Raw genomic sequence first — 19,079 nt, 5'->3', positions numbered from 1 at the left:
CCAGGTTTGCTGGTCTGATAGAGAATGGTGAAACCCCCAAGACCATGGCCCCTAGAGAGCTTTCGGGCCTAGAACTGAACTCCCTCTTGTGGCTTCTAGCCAAACAATAGACAGCATATAGAGTGAACATTTATACTAGGTAAATACACTCCTTAGAACCATCAATCATGGGAGAATAGAAGGGCAGTATTTGTACATGGTAATAGCATGGGGGGTGGGAATGCATATGAAAGAAGGACACAGGGAAGAGGTAACTACAGAGAGGAAGTGGGAAGAGAGCTGTTACATTGTGGGGACTGTAGTCAATGTCATGACACAAAACATGTATGATCTGCTGTATGGAAAATGAATTTGCTCTGTAAACTTTCACCCAAATCATATTAAAAATAAATAAAATAAAATAAGCTAAGTGTTTAGAACTACTGTTCTAGTACATTCCATTGAGACCTGTTTAATCCTTACAAGGGATGAAATGCAGCAAACACATGCTCAGAACTGTCTTTCTCCATCTTGTCAGCTCCACTATACACCTGGGAATTCTGGTCATTCACATAAACTTATAGGACCGTTGTCTGCCAACCCTATATATGTTCTTGGATACACTCCCCATTTCATAGACATACCTAATCGGTTAGCCTGTCCACCCATCTATCCATCTATATACCCATGTTTGCCTTCACTGACAATGCAGTACTGTATGTGCAAAAGGGTTCATATTTGTTGTCTGTACCTCCCATGTACCTCTCTATGTCTTTCTCATTCTCAATGCTGCCATATTTTTCACTCACATTTGGTACATTGCCCTTCTCTTCACCCAAATCAATACTTATCTCTCTCTATCTAACAGCATTCCCTCTTCTCCCTTCCCCTCCCACCCCTGGTAACCAACAAAGAAAATTTCCTTCTATAGATAAACCTTTCCTTCACTTTTACAATAACGGACTAATACAATATTTGTCCTTTTGTGATTGACTTATTTCACTCAGCATAATGTCCTCCAAGTTCATCGTGTTATCATTTCCTTTGTTGCTGTTGTTTTAGTATATGCTGAATATTTGTGTTTGTCCTCTTTTTTATTGTGATGTGAAGGCTTATCATTTTTCCTTGAGGTTACCCTATGATTTATAATTTTATCCCCAAGTTTAGAACAGTCCATTCTATCTTGCTACTTTCTTAACTTCCTCACCATTTAGAAGTTCTGTAACTACACAGTCTTTTCCCTCTTTTTGTTTGTAGTTGTCCTCACTTGCCAATTGATGTCTCTGGTTCCCTGTTTACAATCTTCTAAGCTCATTTTACTTTGGATATGTCCATAGCTGTGGTTTCTGGGTTATGTTATCTTGTGTATTAATGGTCAGTTGTTATTTGTTATTTTTGGTTCTCTGTTCAAAGGACTCCCTTTAGCATGTCTTGTAAGGTTGGTCTGGTTTTAACAAATTCCCTTAGTTTTTGCTTATCTGGAAATCTCCTTCTCCCATCCTCCCTTCCTCTTTCTCACCCTCCCTCCCTCCTTCTCTTCCTTTCTTCCTTCCTTCCTGTCTTTCTTTCTGATTCCCTTTCTGTCTGTCCTTCCTTTTTCCTGTCTTTCTTTCTTTTTTTTTTTTTTTAGATATCTTATTTATTTATTTATTTTTGCTGTGGTAAATATATAAGCAACAAAACATTTGCCATTTCAACAATCTTCACATGTACAGTTCTTCCTTTTCTTTTTAAATAAAGCTTCTCCCTATCAAAGTCTCTATTTTTTATTTGACACCATGATCAGAAGGGGAAAATTGATTGTACAGAATGGAATTTAATGATTAATGAATCTTAGAAAATGTTCTCTTTCCTGTCCATTTGTGATTTTTCCAAAATCTCATTACCTGAGAGTTTCTATTGAAAGAGTATTGAGATATTTTATTTGTTCCCTAACATTATATTTGGGAGCTCTGGTGGTGTAGTGCCTAAGGCATCTGACACCCAACAAGAAGGCTGGGGGTTCAAACCCACCAGCCACTTCTTGGAAGGAAGACTGGGCAATCTACTTCCATAGTGATACTGCCTTGGAAACCCAAGGAGGGGTTGCTATGATTCAGACCCCACTCAACAGCAGTGAGTTTTTTTTTTTTTTAACATTATATTTAAAAAAAAATAAGTAAAGATAAAAATGAACGGTTTTAAATTTTTCAGTTGAACAATAAACATTTGTCATATGTCACTTTCTCATATAAAGAGGGGGCAAAATTACCTCTACCAAACCCACTTATGTCGGTTTCTCAGTGGCTTGGGTTCCAGGGACACAGTAATTCCCAGTGTGTGCCCACACTCCCACACATTCAGCATCACACATTCTGGTTCATGCAGAAATCAGGTTCATTATGGGCTTGTGGGAAAAGTCATTGCAAAGTGTGGTTTCTTTCCTAAAGCACTAGGCCTCCCTCCCAACAAGGAAATAAGAAGAACTCATCTCTATGCAAGGAGCTCTGGTGGTACAATGCCTAAGGCATTTGACTGCTAACTAGAAAATTGGCGGTTCAAACCCACCAGCCACTCTGCGGAAGGAAGAAAGGGCAATCTACTTCCCTAAAGATTTACTGCCTCAGTAACCCAATGGGGATCACTGAGTTGGAAAGTTGGAATTCACTTGAAGGCAGTGGGTTTTGTTTTGTTTTGGTATCTCTTATACAGGGTGCACATTCTGAATATAATGCCTTTTCGTGGGGATTAAAGTGGAGTGAAGTAAGTCTTGAGTATGCCTTTGAGATGTATGTAAATGCAGCGTGTTCCCCCCACACAGCTGTGGTCAGAATGGGGATTCCCCAGTGTCTGCCTGGGGATCTCAGCATTAGATGACCCAGGAGGGAGCAGCATAAAGCAAAGGAGGCTCCAGGCTGCTTCCTGTGTATCCACTGTAACACTGTGATCTAAAAGAGAGAGGTTTCAAGAGCCACAGGGCACACAGTTTGAGAGCTGTGTTGTCAGAATTACTTTATCTTGTGGTGTATACACACACACACACACACACACACATACACATACACACACACACCAGCAGTCAAAGCCCCATTTCCTGTGCACACAAGGGAGGAATGACTTGAATAATGCCCTAAAGTAGGTAACACAAAATCATCTAGTTGGTAAAATAGTAAATCAGGCATTGCAGCCTGATATTTGACTTTTTCTCCTCTCTTCCCCTTTTTCCCTGTCTTTCTTCCTTTCTCTCTCCCTCCCTCCTTCCTTCCTTCCTTTCTACCTTCTTTGTTTTGATACCAGTTGAACACTGTGGATTATGTTTCATGCTTCCATTAATTATAGATGGAGTTTAGCACAGGCCAGATGACAGCAGAGAAACAGTCGTGGGATGAGCAAGGAATGGACCTAGAATTTCAGCTATATTGCAGATGATCAACAGGGAGTTCATTGAGATTTCTAAAGGCCGTTCTACCCCTTGATCTTGGCCCCTCTTAAAACCAGACCCTTGTTGCTCTGCCCTATTTGTTTCTACCCTGTAAGCTACCTGGCACAGAGGGTCCCCTTTACCCCCTTCATCTCCACAACGTACATATCACGCATGATTAACTACATGTTGGGTAGATGGTGTGCATCACACTATTTATATTTTGCCAGAATCCAAAAGGCATGACAGGCCGGACATAGAGAGTGTGGAGTTCTGCCTATGAGGAATTAGCTAGCCCAGGAGCAGTGGTTGAATTCAAAGTAACAAAGCCTGAGGAGCAACAGTGAGGCATAGAGTATAATGCATAAGAATTTGGCATTAAAAACAAACAGAATCTGGAGAGAATCCTCTGTCACTTATTAACTATGTTACTAGAGCAAATCTCTACTCTTGGTTTCAATTTCTTCACTGTAAAATAAATACACACTTCATAGCACTGTATTGAGAATTAAATGAAATTGTTCATGTAAACTGCCATGTCTGCCATGCTATCCATAAATATTTGCTACAGTTATTACCATTATTATCCATGTAAGTATATTCCTGGTATAATGGAGGGATACAAACATGAGCAAAAGCCATACCTGGTACTTCAATTTGCTTACATCCTAATGAGGAAAACTGCATAATCTTAACATCACAGTATCTCTATGCATCAGTTCCCTTATTTATAAAATATGGACAATAGCAATACCTATTTCAGAAAATTAAATGAATTAATACATATAAAGAATTTAGAACTGTATCTGGCACATGGTCAGTACTCAATGAAAGTTCTTATTATGGTGATGGTTAAGAAGAGTGTTAATAATTTTAACTGGACCAATAAGCAACACAATGATAAATGGAGAAAATATTGAAGTTGTCAAAGATTTCATTTTACTTGAATTCTCAATTGACACCCATGGAAACAGCAGTCAAGAAATCAAACAACACACCACATTGGGCAAATATGCTACAAAAGACTTTTTTTAAGTGTTAAAAAGCAAAGATGTCAGTTTGAGGACTAAGGTACCCCTGACCCCAGGCATGGTACTTCCAATCACCTCATATGCATGTAAAATCTAGAGAATGAATAAGGAAGACAAAAGAAAAATTGATGGCTTTGAGTTACAAGGTTGGTGAAGAATATTGAACATGCCATGGGCTGTGAGAAGAATAACAAATCTGTCTTGGAAGAGTGCAGCCAGAATGGTCCTTAATAGCAAGGATGGATTTTATCTCACTTACTTTGGACATATTATCAGGATGGATCAATCCCTGGAGAAGGATATTATGCCTGGTAAAGTGGAGGGTCAGTGAAAAAAGAAGACATCAAAAGGAATCGACACTGTGGCTGCAACAATGGGCTTAAGCATAATAACAATTGTGAAGATAGCTCAAGACTGGGTAAAGTTTTGTTCTGTACAATGAGTCACTGTGAGTCAGAACCAAATTGGCAGCACCTAACAACACCACCATTTTGAGGAGAAAATTAGAAATTATTTCACAGAGAAGATGGAAGTTGAAATGGGCTTCAAAGATGGGCATAATTTGATGAAAGCATTCTGGGAAGAGGAAATGATTAAGAACAAATGTTCAGAGTTGAGTGGGCTCAAGGGAAGCTCAATCACTCCTTGTGTAAACGTAGCACGAAGCACAAAAATAATAGTGGAAGGCAAGTCAAGAAAAACTTTAGAGGGCTCAAAAATACAAAGCAAAATTTTTATTTAACTATGTGGGCAATGTGAAGAGCATCCTGTGGTGAGCTGCTGTTGAGTTGGCTCTAACTCATGGCAACCCTATGCACAATGGAATGAAACACTGCTCTGTCCTGCACTATCCTATGATCAGTCGCGGGTAGGACCATTGTGATCCATAGGGTTTTCTTTGCTGATTTTTTGAAGTTGATCTTCAAGCCTTTCTTCCTCATCTGTCTTAGTCTGGAAGCTCTGTTGAAATCTTTTCAGCATCTAGGCAACACACAAGGCTCCAATGGCAGAGGAGTGGTGGCTGAGCATGTGCATGAAGTTTACTGGAGGGAAATCTAACCCGAGTATTCAGGTTGGAATGTAGGAACTCTATCACTGAAGCACCAATGCCTCACAAGGAGATCATAAATTAGGAGAAATATGATCAGACATAGGCACAAGGAAAATTAGTCTGGCCATAAAGTAAGGAGAGTAAGAATTTATATCAGTGACGTAAATGAGAAGCTAGAGGCATTTCTTTCACTCACCCACTCAGTCAACAAATATTTTTTTGTTATGTATAAGATACCACACTAGCCATCAGTGGTGATGAGGGTCACATCCTGGAGGTGATAACTTAGTGGGAGAGACAGGCATTTAAAACAGGGTAAATTCAATGGAGGAAAGCATAGGAGCTATGACAACAGAGGTATATATAGGGCTCAGGGATGGCCTCCCTAAAGAAGAGACATGTAAGCTGGATCTGAAGGATGGGGAGGGGTCAAACACATTGAAGGAAGGAGGGAGAAATTGTTTTCCCGGCAGAAGGGGTGACATGGTTATATTTATCCTATAGAAATTTATTTCTGATTTCAATGTGGAAAATTTATGGAAAGAGGGTAAGGGCAGATTTGGTTGGATTAATTAGGAAGCAATAGCAGTGTTGTTGTTAAGCGCCGTCGAGTCGGACCTGACTCATAGCGCCCTTCCTTAGACTTCCGAGACAGTATCACTACGGAAGTAGATTGTCCAACCTTCCTTCCGAGGAGTGTCTGGTGGGTTTGAACCGCCAGGCTTCTGGTTATCAGTCAAGTGCCTTAGGCACTACGCTACCAGAGCTCAAAACATGATTATATGAGTACTAGATGCAATAGGAGTGCTACATATAATACCACAGATGATTCTCGCAGAAAAAAAGAAGCTGAACATAAAGGGCAAATACTGTATAATTCCATTTATATGAAACTCAAGAATAGAACTTCATGTAATGAATCTGCAGTGATAGATTTCAGAATAGTGGTTACTTTATGGATTGTATTGACCAGAAGGGTCAAAATGATGCCTTCTAGGGGGCTGTAAATGCTCGACATCTACATCTTTATCTTTAGGAAAGGTTACTGATTCACACATGTTTTGTAGGAGTCATTTTTATCCTCCTCCTATTTTCATTTCACCCTGGGAATGAAACAAGGTGTGATATGTATTGTTTAAAAATGTATGCTGAAAATGTAATGTTAAGAGGGGAAAGTAGGGTATAAAATTGTAGGTATCATATTATCACAACTCTCAAAGAAATTATTAAGATCATATTATTTATTTTAAAAATTCAATGGAAAATTCACTACCGTTGTAACATTGATATTTTCTGGTGGTGGGATTTCAGTTAATTTTTGTGAAGACACACTCTATGAGGAGTTTTGGAAGTGCTGACCCAATGGTTAAAGGACAAACCTCTAGTTACAGAAAGACATGGATCTGAATCTCAGTTCTGGTCTTTCTCAGTGGAGTGACTTTCAGCAAGTTATGGAATATTTTTAACCTTCAGTTTCCTCAGTGGTAAAAATGAGGTCATAATGGGGCTGCTTGAGTGACTGAAAAAGAGGCGGGTAAGCTTCTTAGCCCAGCGCCTAGCACACTGTGAGGGCTCAAAAATTGTCAGTGATTGTTTCTAGAGGACATCTGGGAGGCAGAAGAGCAAAACTGCCCTGACTGCCCCTCTTTTCTGAGTCATCAGTAGAGATGGAGACTAGTGGAGGTATTTGAGGTGAAGGTGAAGGCCCAGAACAGCAGCCAAAGGAATTTGAAAAGTGTCAATCAGAGAGAAGTGCAGGCTTTCCAGCAGTTTGAAATACCTGGTTAGGTTGGAAATTGACCATTTCTGGAATGAAACCCTCCAATTTCCTGCATAGCAAAAGAGGATAGTCAAATTATCCCAGAGATGGGAATGAAAAGGGAATTGTGATGGGAAGATAAGGAAAACAGAAATTTCTAGTATGATCTTTATAGAGTGTAAAAGCAAACAACTATATAAAAATGTCATTTTAAATGTGGCAGTTTAAAACTGAACATTTTGTGACTATGCAAAGCTATGGGTATAATGTATAAATAGATAGATAGTTGTTGTTGAGTCAGTTCCAACTCATGGAACCTTATGTACAATGGAACAAAGCATTGCCCAGTTGTGCATCAACCTCATAATCACTGGCACATTCAAGTGCATCATAATGTATATGTAGTGTGATGCTATTTAAATGTATATAGAAATCACGAAAACCCACATCACTTGCCCTCATGCACAGACATGTTTTCTACTTACCATATCAAATAGTGAAAATCATGATACAATGTTCATATGTGTTTTGAGCACATGAGTTATTTTTATTTTATTATTTTTATTAAAATGAACTAACATGACTCCTTCAGAAAGCAGTGGAGCCCACAGCTTCTCTGGTGGAATGAAGGAAAATGTAATTGGCATTTAGCCAAAAAGCGAGGAAGCATGAAATACATGCATTCCTCAAACATTTGTATTTCTCTTCCTGTTCAAGGAGACAGGCTTATTATATTTAATAATGTTAGTCAGCAAAACAATGCTTATTGTTTAGGCTACAAAGTTTTAAGAATGACTTTATTTCAATGCTTTAAAAAAAAAGAAATTATAAGTAAAATAGGCACTTTTTTTTTTTTCTTTTGTAATATGAAAAAACTACCATGTAGGAAAGGCAGTATAGTAATATTTTTTTCTTTTTTCCACAGGAAGCTTCTGAAAATCAATATTGTGAAGCCCAACTGGATTTAATATTACATTCTCATCTAAAGTGTGGGCAGGGAACTGTGTCAACATTTGCAGCCTTTTCTCTGGTTTGCAATCCGATTGAAAATTGCCAAGAATGATATAATACAGACAAGGTATTCTGAACAACTATCTCTGAATAATAATGATATTGATAATTATTATCATAGTAGCTACCATTTTCATTAATTTTTTTTTTTTTTTTATGTAGCAGTTGCTGAGTTATCCATTATCTTGCCTGCTTCCTACAACCACCGCTCATCTGTCAGTTGTACTATGAAACAAGAATGGTCAGATTTTGCGTCTTGTACTTCGGTCATGTTGTCAGAAGGACCACTCCTGGAGAAGGACACCATGCTGGGTAAAGGAGAGGGTCAGTTAAAAAGGGGAAGACCCTCAACAAGATGTTTGATATGGTGGCTGTGGCAATGGGCTCAAGCATGACAATGACTGTAAAGATGGCGTAGGACTGAGCAGTATTTCGTGCTGTTGTACATAGGGCCACTATGAGTTGGAACTGACTTGATGGTGCCTAACAACAACAACAGTACTTCCCACAATAAACCTATGAAGAAGGTTTTACTGTTATACCTATTTTGGGGGCAAGAACAACAAAGCTCAGACTATGGTGACCAACTTTTCAGGATTTCCCAGGACTGAAGGGCTTCCTGGAACATGGGACTTAAAACCATGAAAGTCCAGGGCAAACTGGGATGAGCTGGTCACCCTATAAATAACTTGCCTGACTTTTAAGTGGTTAGAGCAGGAATTTGAACCTCTATCTCTCCTTTGCAGTCAGATTTCCTAGCTACTTCCAGCCTAGCTCCAGATCACAGTCCACAATATTTGAACAGCAAAAACATTCTTTGGCAGGAGGGAAGGATCTTGGTTTAAATGCAGGAATAACATTTCATGCAGTGTAATTGAAAATGTCATCTTGCTTCTCTCATTCCCTGAACCACCAAACCAGTGAAGTTGTAAAGCCTCCCTTTACAACACTTCCAGAAGAGCTTGCATGCCATGCGAATCTGATCATCAGAGCAAAAAACCACTCACCTTGGGAGGAGGGTAAAGATGACACAATGGTTGGCCAGGGTCCTGTTTACAAAACTCCAGAGTGTGGCATACAACATCAGCATTCATATCTGCGCTAAGCCTGGAGGGAAATGGGGCAAAACAAAGGCTATTAAGACCTCTCAGGAATTAGAAAATAGAAGCTATTTCAAATAAAGGTAAATCCCCAGAATGGATTCTAATACCCTCAACTCATTTCAGCGTGGCCTTTGAGTCCAGCTCTATGTAGCTGCCAGATCATAATGATTTCCTGCCACATCGCCTTTCCCACATTTAGAATAAGGTCCTGGCAGGTGGGGAGGGGCCACCAGCAACACTGAGCTGTGATTCAACCTCTCATACTAGCACTGCAATTCTTTTCAGGAGAAGGCACAAGTAAAATTGAGAAAAGAAAAATTGTCAGGAGTATAATTTGATAGAAACAATATTTTGAAGTGTGTCAGGACTTGTAGCAAGAAAGCATTTATAAGATAGCCTAAAATTATTTTCTTAGGCATAATCCCAATCATCCTTTTTCCTTTTAAAGTAAGCATTTTTCTTATTCTTATGGAAGAATTGGTCCTTTCCTTGGGGATGGTGTAAGCATGGTGTTTTGCGAACATTTGGGTCCACACCTAGGTTTGAAAAGGTTAAAACAAAACTTCTATATTCCTTTTTTTTTTTTTGCCACCCTCAAAATTCTTCTTTCCAAAAAAGAATTAGTGTAATGTGCTGTTTTGCATATAGGAACAAGTAAAATATGGAATTTTGGTTAATTTCCCAATTATTGACTCAAAGCAAACCAAACCAAAACAGAAAAACCCAAAAATAAATGCTGACAATACCCAAAGGGACTAAACTTTGTATTGCATTGGAAGAGAATTTTAAAGAATACCTTTTGAGATTTCTTCCCAAATCCCATGATCACTTAATTGTCCCTTTTCACCCCCAGGAGTATGTTCCTAGCAGCCTTGTTTATAAACCACCACTGGAGACCTGGCCACTTGATTTGCCCTCATTATACTGTTGTCTACTGGTTAAACTGAACCAATCATATTCTTTTATGAAAATTTGGAAATGTTATTAAGAAGTTCCACTTTAGTCCACTACCTCATGTCTGTCAATTTGTCCTATTGTGGTGGTATGTGTGTTGCTGTGATGTTGGAAGCTATGCCACCAGAATTTCAAATAAAAGCAGGGTGACCCATGGTAGGTAGGCTTCAGTGGACCTTCTAGACTAAGACAGACTAGGAAGATGGATGTGTCCAGGTCCACTTCTGAAAAAATTGGCCATTGAAAATCTTAGGAATAGCAGTGAAACATTGCCTCACATAGTGATGGAAGATGAGCCTCTCAGGTTGTAAGGCCCTCAAAATATGACTGGAGAAGACCTGCTTCCTCAAAGTAGTGTTGATCTTAATGATGTGGAAGGAGTAAAACTTTGTACCTTCATTTGCTGATAGGGCATGACTCAAAATGAGAAGAAACATCTATAAACATCAATTAATAATCACAATATGGAATGTATTTAGTATTAATCTAGGAAAATACAAAGTTGTCAAAAATGAAATGGAATGCATATAGATTGATATCCTAGGCCTTAGTGAGCTGAAATTGACTGGTATTGGCCATTTTGAATTGGACAGTGATTGAAGATTTTTTACCAACTTTTACACTCTGAAATAGACTAAACATGCAATCAAGACATATTGATTACTGGTGATCAGAACACAAATGTTAGAAACGTAGAAGAAGCATTGGTGGTTGAAAAATATGGCCCTGATGATAGAAATGATGCCAGCGATTGCATGATAACATTTTGCAAGTCCAATGACTTATTCACTGAAAATACCCTTTTTCAACAACATAAATGGTGACTATAAATATGGATCTCACCAGTTGGAATATACAAGAATCAAATTGACTACATCTGTGGAAAGAGATGGTGAAGAAGCTCAATATCAGCAGTCAGAATAATTCCAGGCTTATGTGTGGAACAGACCATCAGTTGCTCAAAGGCAAGTTTAAGTTGAAGCTGAAGAAAAATTTTTAAAAATCCATGAGAGCCAAAATATGACCCTGAGTATATCCCATCTGAATTTAGACATCATCTGAATAATAGATTTGATGCATTGAACACAAATGACTAAGGACCTGATGAGATGTGGGATAACATCAAGGACATCATACTTGAAGAAAGCAAAAGGTCATTAAAAAGACAAGATATCAGAAGAGACTCTGAAACTTGCTTTTGAATGGAGAGTATCTAAAGTGAATGCAAGAACTGAACAGATTTTAAAGGGCAGCTCAAGAAGACAAAGTAACATAGTACAATGAAATGTACAAAGACCTGGAGGTGGAAAATTAAAAAGGAAGAACTTGGTCAGCATTTCTTAAGCTAAAATAACTGGAAAAAAACTGAAGCCTTAAATTGCAATATTGAAGGATTCTATGGGCGAATGGCCCCCGGGGGATGGCCTCAGGGCCTCGGGCAGTCAGCTGCCACACCCAAGGCTGGTGGTTCAAACCCACCAGCCCCCCACCAGGTAGCTGGGCTGTCTCTTGGGAGCTCTGGTAGCATAGTGGCTAAAGGCACTTGGCTGCTAACCAGAAGCCTGGAGGTTCAAACCCACCAGCCACTCCTCGGAAGGAAGATGGGGCAATCTACTTCCGTAGTGATACTGCCTTGGAAACCCAAGGAGGGGTCGTTATGAGTCGGGTCTGACTCAACGGCACATAACAACAACAACATGGGCAAATATTGAATGACACAAGACACCTCAAAAGAAGATGGAAGGACTGCATAGTCACTGTACCAAAAAGATTGGTCAATGTTCAGCCATTTCAAGAGGGAGCATATGATCAAGAATTGATGGTATGGAAGGAAGAAGTCTAAGCTGTACTGAAAGAAATGGCCAAAACAAGGAGCCAGGAATTGACAGAATGCCTATTGAGGTGTTTCACCAAATAGACACTATGCTGGAAAAACTCACTCATCTAAGCTGAGAAATTTGGCCAACTAACTGGAAGAGAGCTATATTTTTTTGTGCGTGTGTGCCCATTCCAAAGAAAGATGATCCAACAGAGTGTGGAAATTATTGAATCATATCATTAATACCACACACAAGTAAAATTTTGCTGAAGATAATTCAAAAACAGTTGCAGCAGTACATCAACAGGGAACTGCCAGAAATTCAAGCTGGATTCAGAAGAGGATGTGGAATGAGGGATATTATTGCTAATGTCATGAATCTTGGCTCAAAGCAAATACCAGAAAGATGTTTACCTGCATTTTATTATCTATGAAATGGCTTTTGACTTTGTCAATCATAACAAATTATGGATAGCATTGTAAAGAATGGAAATTCTGGAACACTTAATTGTGCTTATGAGGAACCTGTACATAGACTAAGAGGCAGTCGTTTGACCAGAGCAAGGGATAGCACAGGTTTTAAAATCAGGAAAGGTGTGTGTCAGGGTCGTATCCTTTCACCATACTTATTAGATCTTTATACTGAGCAAGTAGTCCGAGAAGCTGGACTACGTGAAGAAGAATGCAACATTGGGATTGGCAGAAGGCTCATTAACAACCTGTGATATGCTTGCTGAAAGTGAAGAAAATTTGAAGCACTTACTGCTGTAGATCAAAGACTACAGTCTACAGTATGGATTATACCTCTACATAAAGACAAAAATCCTCACATCTGGACCAGTAAGCAATATTATGATAAGTGGAGAAAAGATTGAAGTTGTTATTGATTTCATTTTATTTGAATCCAGAATCAAGAACTGCTGGAGACAGCAGTCAAAAAATCAAATGATGTATTGCATTGGGCAAATCTGCTACAAAAGACCTCTTTAAAGTTAAAGAGCAAAGAGTTCACTTTGAAGAATAAAGTGCACCTGACCCAAGCCATGGTATTTTCAGTTTCCTCATATGCATATGCAAGATGCATAATGGATAAAGTATACCACAGAAGAATTGATGCATTTAAATTGTGGTGTTGGTGAATACCACGCACTACCAGAAGAATGAACAAAATCTATTCACAAGGAATGCTCTTTAGAAGTGAGAATGGCCAGATTTTGCCTCTTATACTTTGGTTATGTTGTCCCGTGGAAGGATATCATGCTTGGTAAAGTAGAGGGTCAGTGCAAAAGGGGAAGACCCTCAATGAGATGGATTGACACAGTGGCTGCAGTGATGGGCTAAGGCATAGCAACAATTGTGAGGATGGCACAGGATCAGGTATTGTTTCATTCTGTTGTACATAAATAGGGTTGCTGTGAGTTGGAACTGATTCAATGGCACCTAACAACAATAACAATTTTCAGAAGTAGATCACCAGGACTTTCTTCTTAGTTTGTCTTACTCTGGAAGCTCCATGAAACCTGCCTTCCATGGATGACCCTGCTGGTATTTGAAATACCAGTGGCATAGCTTCCAGCATTGCAGCAGAACCCAAGCCACCCCAGTACAACCAACTGACAGATAGGTGGTGGATGACATGCTCTAAGTTCCTTATAACAAATTCACTCCAACACCCCCTGCACACATACTGCTACTATTACAATAACTACCCCTACAACATTTTCTCTTCTCTCTCTGACTCTCTTCCTCCTCTTCCTTCATCTTCATTAGTTAGATTAGGTTGTTTTTGTTTCTTGCAACTGAAGGCATCCACAGGCCATATATAGGCCTTTTTTTTTTTTTTTTTTTCCAGTATTTTATTGTAAAGGTTTACACAGAAATTCCTGTTCTTATTCAACAATTTCTATACAAGTTGCTTGGTGACATTGGTTATTTTTTTCATAAAGTGTGAACATTCTCATTATTTCTGTTCTCATTGTTCCAAAAAGAACATTAATCTACTTTTCCTCCCCTCTTACATTCTCACCTTTAAAAAAAATTATTGTGATTAGGTGGAGGTTTACAGAGAAAATCAGTTTTCCACTCAACAATTCATACACATTTTGTTGCATGTCATTGATTGCAATCCCTACAATGTAATATCACTCATCCCACATCCTCCCTGGTTTCCTGTTTCTTTTCCTACATCTTTCCTAATTCTTTCTGCTTTCTGAACTTTGAATTGCTGATTGTTCTAAGGAGTGCATGCCTCCCTAGTGTTATTCTTCACCTTATAGACCTGTCTATCGTTTGGCTGGAAGTTGAACTATGGGGGTAAGTTCAGTTCTGGACTTGAAGGGTGATGAAGGACCATGGCCTTGGGGGTTCTCCCAGTCTCTATCAGACCGGTAGTCTGATCTTTTTTATGATTTTGAGTTTTGTTCCATATTTTTCTCCCATTATATCCAGAGCCTCCTAATGTGATTCCTTTGAGAGCAATCAGCAGTAGTAGACAGGCAATATGTAATTCTTCTGGTCACATGGTCATAGAGGCTGAGGTTTGCCTGGTATTAGTCCTTTGGACTAATGTTTCCATGTGCCTTTGGTTTTCTTCTCTCTTCTTTGCTCCAAACAGGAAGACACAAATAGTTGCTTCTTAGATGGCCATTCAAAATCTTTAAAGACCTCAGTCACTACTTACCAAGGATGCATGTGGAATATTTTCTACGGGGACCATTTTGTACCAATTGACCTTAATGCCCCCTGTGACTAGGCTCCTGAGGCCTCAGGCTCAGCGACTCATTCTCTTAAGGCATTTGGTTATGACTAAGAAATTTTAATAACTTTGTCCCCTTATGCTCTACTATATTCATGGATATATTTGTAGCATATGTAAATATATATATAGAAATATCTTCTGTCAAACCTATATATATTCATGCTGTAGCCCCATTTACCTTCCCATACCTGTTCAGCTTATGTATCTAGGTATCCACTTGTAGATTATTGTTATTACTCTTATTGCAGGATTGTGTGTGTAGTAGTATTTACCTCTGCTTCCTTTAAATCTTGTGCTCCTCCTAGTGTCTTTGCCTTGATGATTTTGTGCTATGCTTTATTGTATATTGTCTTCCCCTTCACTCAAATTAAAATGTATCTACCCTCTAGTGAGTGATTTACTGTCCCTTCCTCTCCCACCCCTGGTAACCATCAAAGAATGTTTCTTTTTGCATGGAAACTATTCCTAGACTTAAATAATAGTGGTCTCATACAATATTTGTCCTTTTGTAATTGACTAATTTCACTCAGCATGATGTCCTCCAGGTTCATCCATGTTATGACGTGTTTCATTGATTCTTCATTGTTCTTTAATGTTGCATAGTATTCTATTGTGTGTGTGAACCATAGCTTGTTTATTGATTTATCTGTTGATGGGCATTTAGGTCATTTTCACCTTTTTGCTATTGTGAATAGTGTTGTGATGAACACAGGTGTGTTCATCTATTGGTGGCATAGCTTTTATTTCTGTAGCATGTATACCCAGTCGTGGGATTACTGGATCATATGGCATTTCTATTTCCAGCTTTTTAAGGATGTGCTATACTGTTTTCCACAGTGATTTTACAATTTTACAGTCTCACCAGCAGGGTATGAGGGTTCCAGTCTCATACATTAGTAAATCACAAAAGATTGTGAGACTGTATGAGACTACTATTATTAAAAGTTGAGGAAAGTTTTCCACACAAAAAGAAACATTCCACGCCTTCACCAGCATTTGTTGTTTTCTGTTTTTTTGAACTTTGCTGTGCATGCTGAGGTGAGAAGATATCTCACTGTTGTTTGGATTTGCCTCTCTCTAATCATGGCCCACTCTTGACAAGTTATGTTTAGCATAGGAGTGACTTGTCTCCCTGAGCTAGGGCCCACATATAAGTTGTTGACATGCTCCTCCACTCCCTCTTCTCACTGAATATTTTCCTGAAACTCATTCTAAGGCATTGACTGCTAACCAGAAAGCTGGCAGTTCACACCCACCAGCCACTCCTCAGAAGGAAGACTGGGCAATCTACTTCTGTAGTGATACTGCCTCAGAAACCCAAGGAGGTGTTGCTATGAGTCAGATCTGGCTCTAAGGCAGTGAGTTTGTTTTTTATTTTTTTGGTTTTACTCATTTCACATTCTCATTTAGGTTGCCCACTCCTCCAAAGGAGTTTTATACCTGGATATGTTGTTGTTGTTGTTGTTGTGTGCCATCGAGTTGGACCTGACTCCTAGCAACCCCTCCTTGGGTTTCCGAGGCAGTATCACTACGGAAGTAGATTGCCCCATCTTCCTTCCGAGGAGTGGCTGGTGGGTTTGAACCGCCAGCCTTCTGGTTAGCAGTCAAGTGCCTTAGCCACTATGCTACCAGAGCTCCCATACCTGGATATACATACTAACAATTTTGACATAGAAATGTAAAACAAAAACAAAGAGAAAAAAAAAAATTCCAGTGTCACTTTGTAAGCAACAGTTTTGTTTTTTTTTTAATTAAGGTGAAAATCACATAACATAAAATTAATCATTCAAAGTGAACAATTTAATGGCATTTAGTACATTCACAATATTATGCAACTACTGCTCTGTGTAGTTCTAAACATTTCCATCACTTCCCCCCCCAAAAAAAACCCTCCATATCCTTCAAGCCGTTACTCCCTACTCCTCCTTCCCCCAATCCCTGGAACCCACCAATCTGCTTTTTGTCTCTAAGGATTTACCTGTTCTAGATAGTTCATATAAATGGAATCATACAACATATGATTTTTATGTCTTACTTCTTTTACTTAGCATGTTTTTAAGGATTATCCATATTGTAGCATGTATCACATGAGTACTTATTTACTTTTTATGGCTGACTAATACTGCATTGTATGTGTATACCATATTTTGTTTATCTACTCATGAATTAGTGGACACTTGGAATGTTTCCATTTTGAGCTATTGTGGACAATGCTGCTATGAACATTAGTACACAAGTATCTGTTTGACTCCCTGCTTTCAAGTCTTTGGGATATATACCTGGAAGTGTAATTGCCATGTCATATGCTAATTCTATGTTTATCTTTTTGAGGAACCAATGAACTATTTTCCACAGCAGCTACCGTATTTTATATTCATGCCAGCAATGGATGATGTTTCTAATTTCTCCACATTCTCACCAACACTTGTTATTTTCCATTTTAAATGTTGGGTATAAAGTGTATCTCATGGTTTTGATTTTCATTTTCCCAATGATAATGATGTTTGTCATCTTTTTATGTGCTTATTGGCCATTGGAGAAATATCTTTGAAGAAACATCTATCCAAGCCCTTTCCCCACTTTAAAATTATTTGTCTTTTTATTGTTGAAGTATAAGAGTTCTTCATACAGTCTAGATACTAGATCTTGAGCAGCAGTTTTCATAGTCGCTAAATATCAGAATATTTTTTAAAACTTCTGTCTTATCTTTAAGGGGCTCTGGTGGTGTAGTGGTTAAGGCACTTGGCTGCTAACTGAAAGGTCAGTGGTTCTAACCCACCAACCACTATGTGGAAGAAAGATGAGGCCATCTGCTTCCATAAAGATTTATAACCTTGGGAACCCAGTGGGAGTCTTTATGAGTCAGAATCAACTCTAGGGCAGTGAGTTTGGTTTGATCTTATCTTTGGACCACTTTGCCCAAAATGCTGGGAGAAGCCTTTAGAGTTTACTTATACTGTGCACTTTCCTGAAAAGAACTCTTCATTAATTAATTCAGGACCTTTCCAGGCCCTCTAAGATCCTTTAAGATAAAGCCTCTAAGGCTTCATCATCAAAATACTGAATGCAAGTAACAGTGAGACTAACAGGGTGATTTATCAACCTTTTGCAAGTGTCTGAGTTAAAAGGGAAAAACAGAATTCATCCTGAGAGTTACCTGCTTAGTCCTATGGTCCTTCATCAGACAAGAGGAAGGTGACTCATAAAAAAAAAAAAAAAAAAAAAAGAGGCCACATCTTTTAAGCAGTGAAACAAGCTGCTTGTTACAGAAATGTGCATCACCAAAGTAATGTCTATGAAGCCAAAAAACCAAAGCCACTGCCATCAAGTCAATTCCAACTCATAGTGATCTGTGTTGGTTTCCAAAGTGGTAAATCTTTATGGAAGTATCTTCTTTTCAGGGAGTAACTGGTGGGTTTGAACTGCTAACCTTCTGGTCAAATGCCTTAGATATTTCACCACCAGAGCTCAATCAGGAGAGGGTGGCTGTTTTCACACATCTGTTTCCAACTTAATGGTTCATTTATTTAGCTGATGTCAGCTGTCTTTTTAGGAGCCCTGGTGATACAGTGGTTCAACACTTGGCCACTAACTGAAAGATCGGCAGTTCAAACCCACCAGCTGTTCCATAGGAGAAAGATGTGACAGTCTGCTTCCATAAAGATTTACAGACTTGGAAATTCTATGGAGCAGTTCTATTCTGTCCTGTGGGGTCACTATGAATTGGAACTGACTCAATGCAGTGGGTTTTGGGGCTATCTTATGGGGGTCTGGTATTTAGTGGACTCAGGAGATCAATAAATCAGGCTCTATTTAGTCTTTTTTTTTTTTTTTTCAAATTTAAGGCCAGTATCTCATCTGTGACAATCCAGGACTACCAGATCCAACTCATCATGTGGAGCTAAGACCTATGTTCTTGGCATGTACTTCTCACCCCATATAGAGAACAATTTCAAGTAAGTGAACTTAAATGTAGGGGTGGAAATGTGGGAAATTCTATCAGGGGTGAGACTGGGTATCTCTGAGCTGGGGAATATGGGAGGGAGCTGGATGTGTGGTGGCCCTTTCAGGGTCCTCTAAGATCCTTTGAGATAAACCCTCTAAGTCTTCATCATAAAAAATGGATGCAAGCAACAGTCCAGTGAGCAAAAAGAGAAAATGCTAAACTCCATAAACCCAGACAACAAGTTTAAAGATCATTAGAATGTATCAGA

General features: G+C 38.9%; 1 protein-coding gene across 1 annotated transcript in view; it reads right to left on the bottom strand.

The window, feature by feature from the left end:
• Positions 1 to 19,079, bottom strand: part of AOAH (acyloxyacyl hydrolase) — a 344,354-nt gene that overhangs the window by 248,635 nt on the left and 76,640 nt on the right. The window contains exon 4 of the mRNA XM_007950097.1: positions 9,239 to 9,338. Within this exon, the coding sequence (XP_007948288.1) occupies positions 9,239 to 9,338 (100 nt within the window). The remainder of the gene's footprint in view (positions 1 to 9,238; positions 9,339 to 19,079) is intronic.

This window comes from Orycteropus afer, unplaced genomic scaffold (genome assembly GCF_000298275.1).
Source record: "Orycteropus afer afer isolate SDZICR_OR568_19922 unplaced genomic scaffold, OryAfe1.0 scaffold00263, whole genome shotgun sequence".
Lineage (NCBI taxonomy): Eukaryota > Metazoa > Chordata > Mammalia > Tubulidentata > Orycteropodidae > Orycteropus > Orycteropus afer.
Note: the sequence above shows the minus strand (reverse complement) of the source record. Positions and strands in the feature narration are given on the sequence as shown.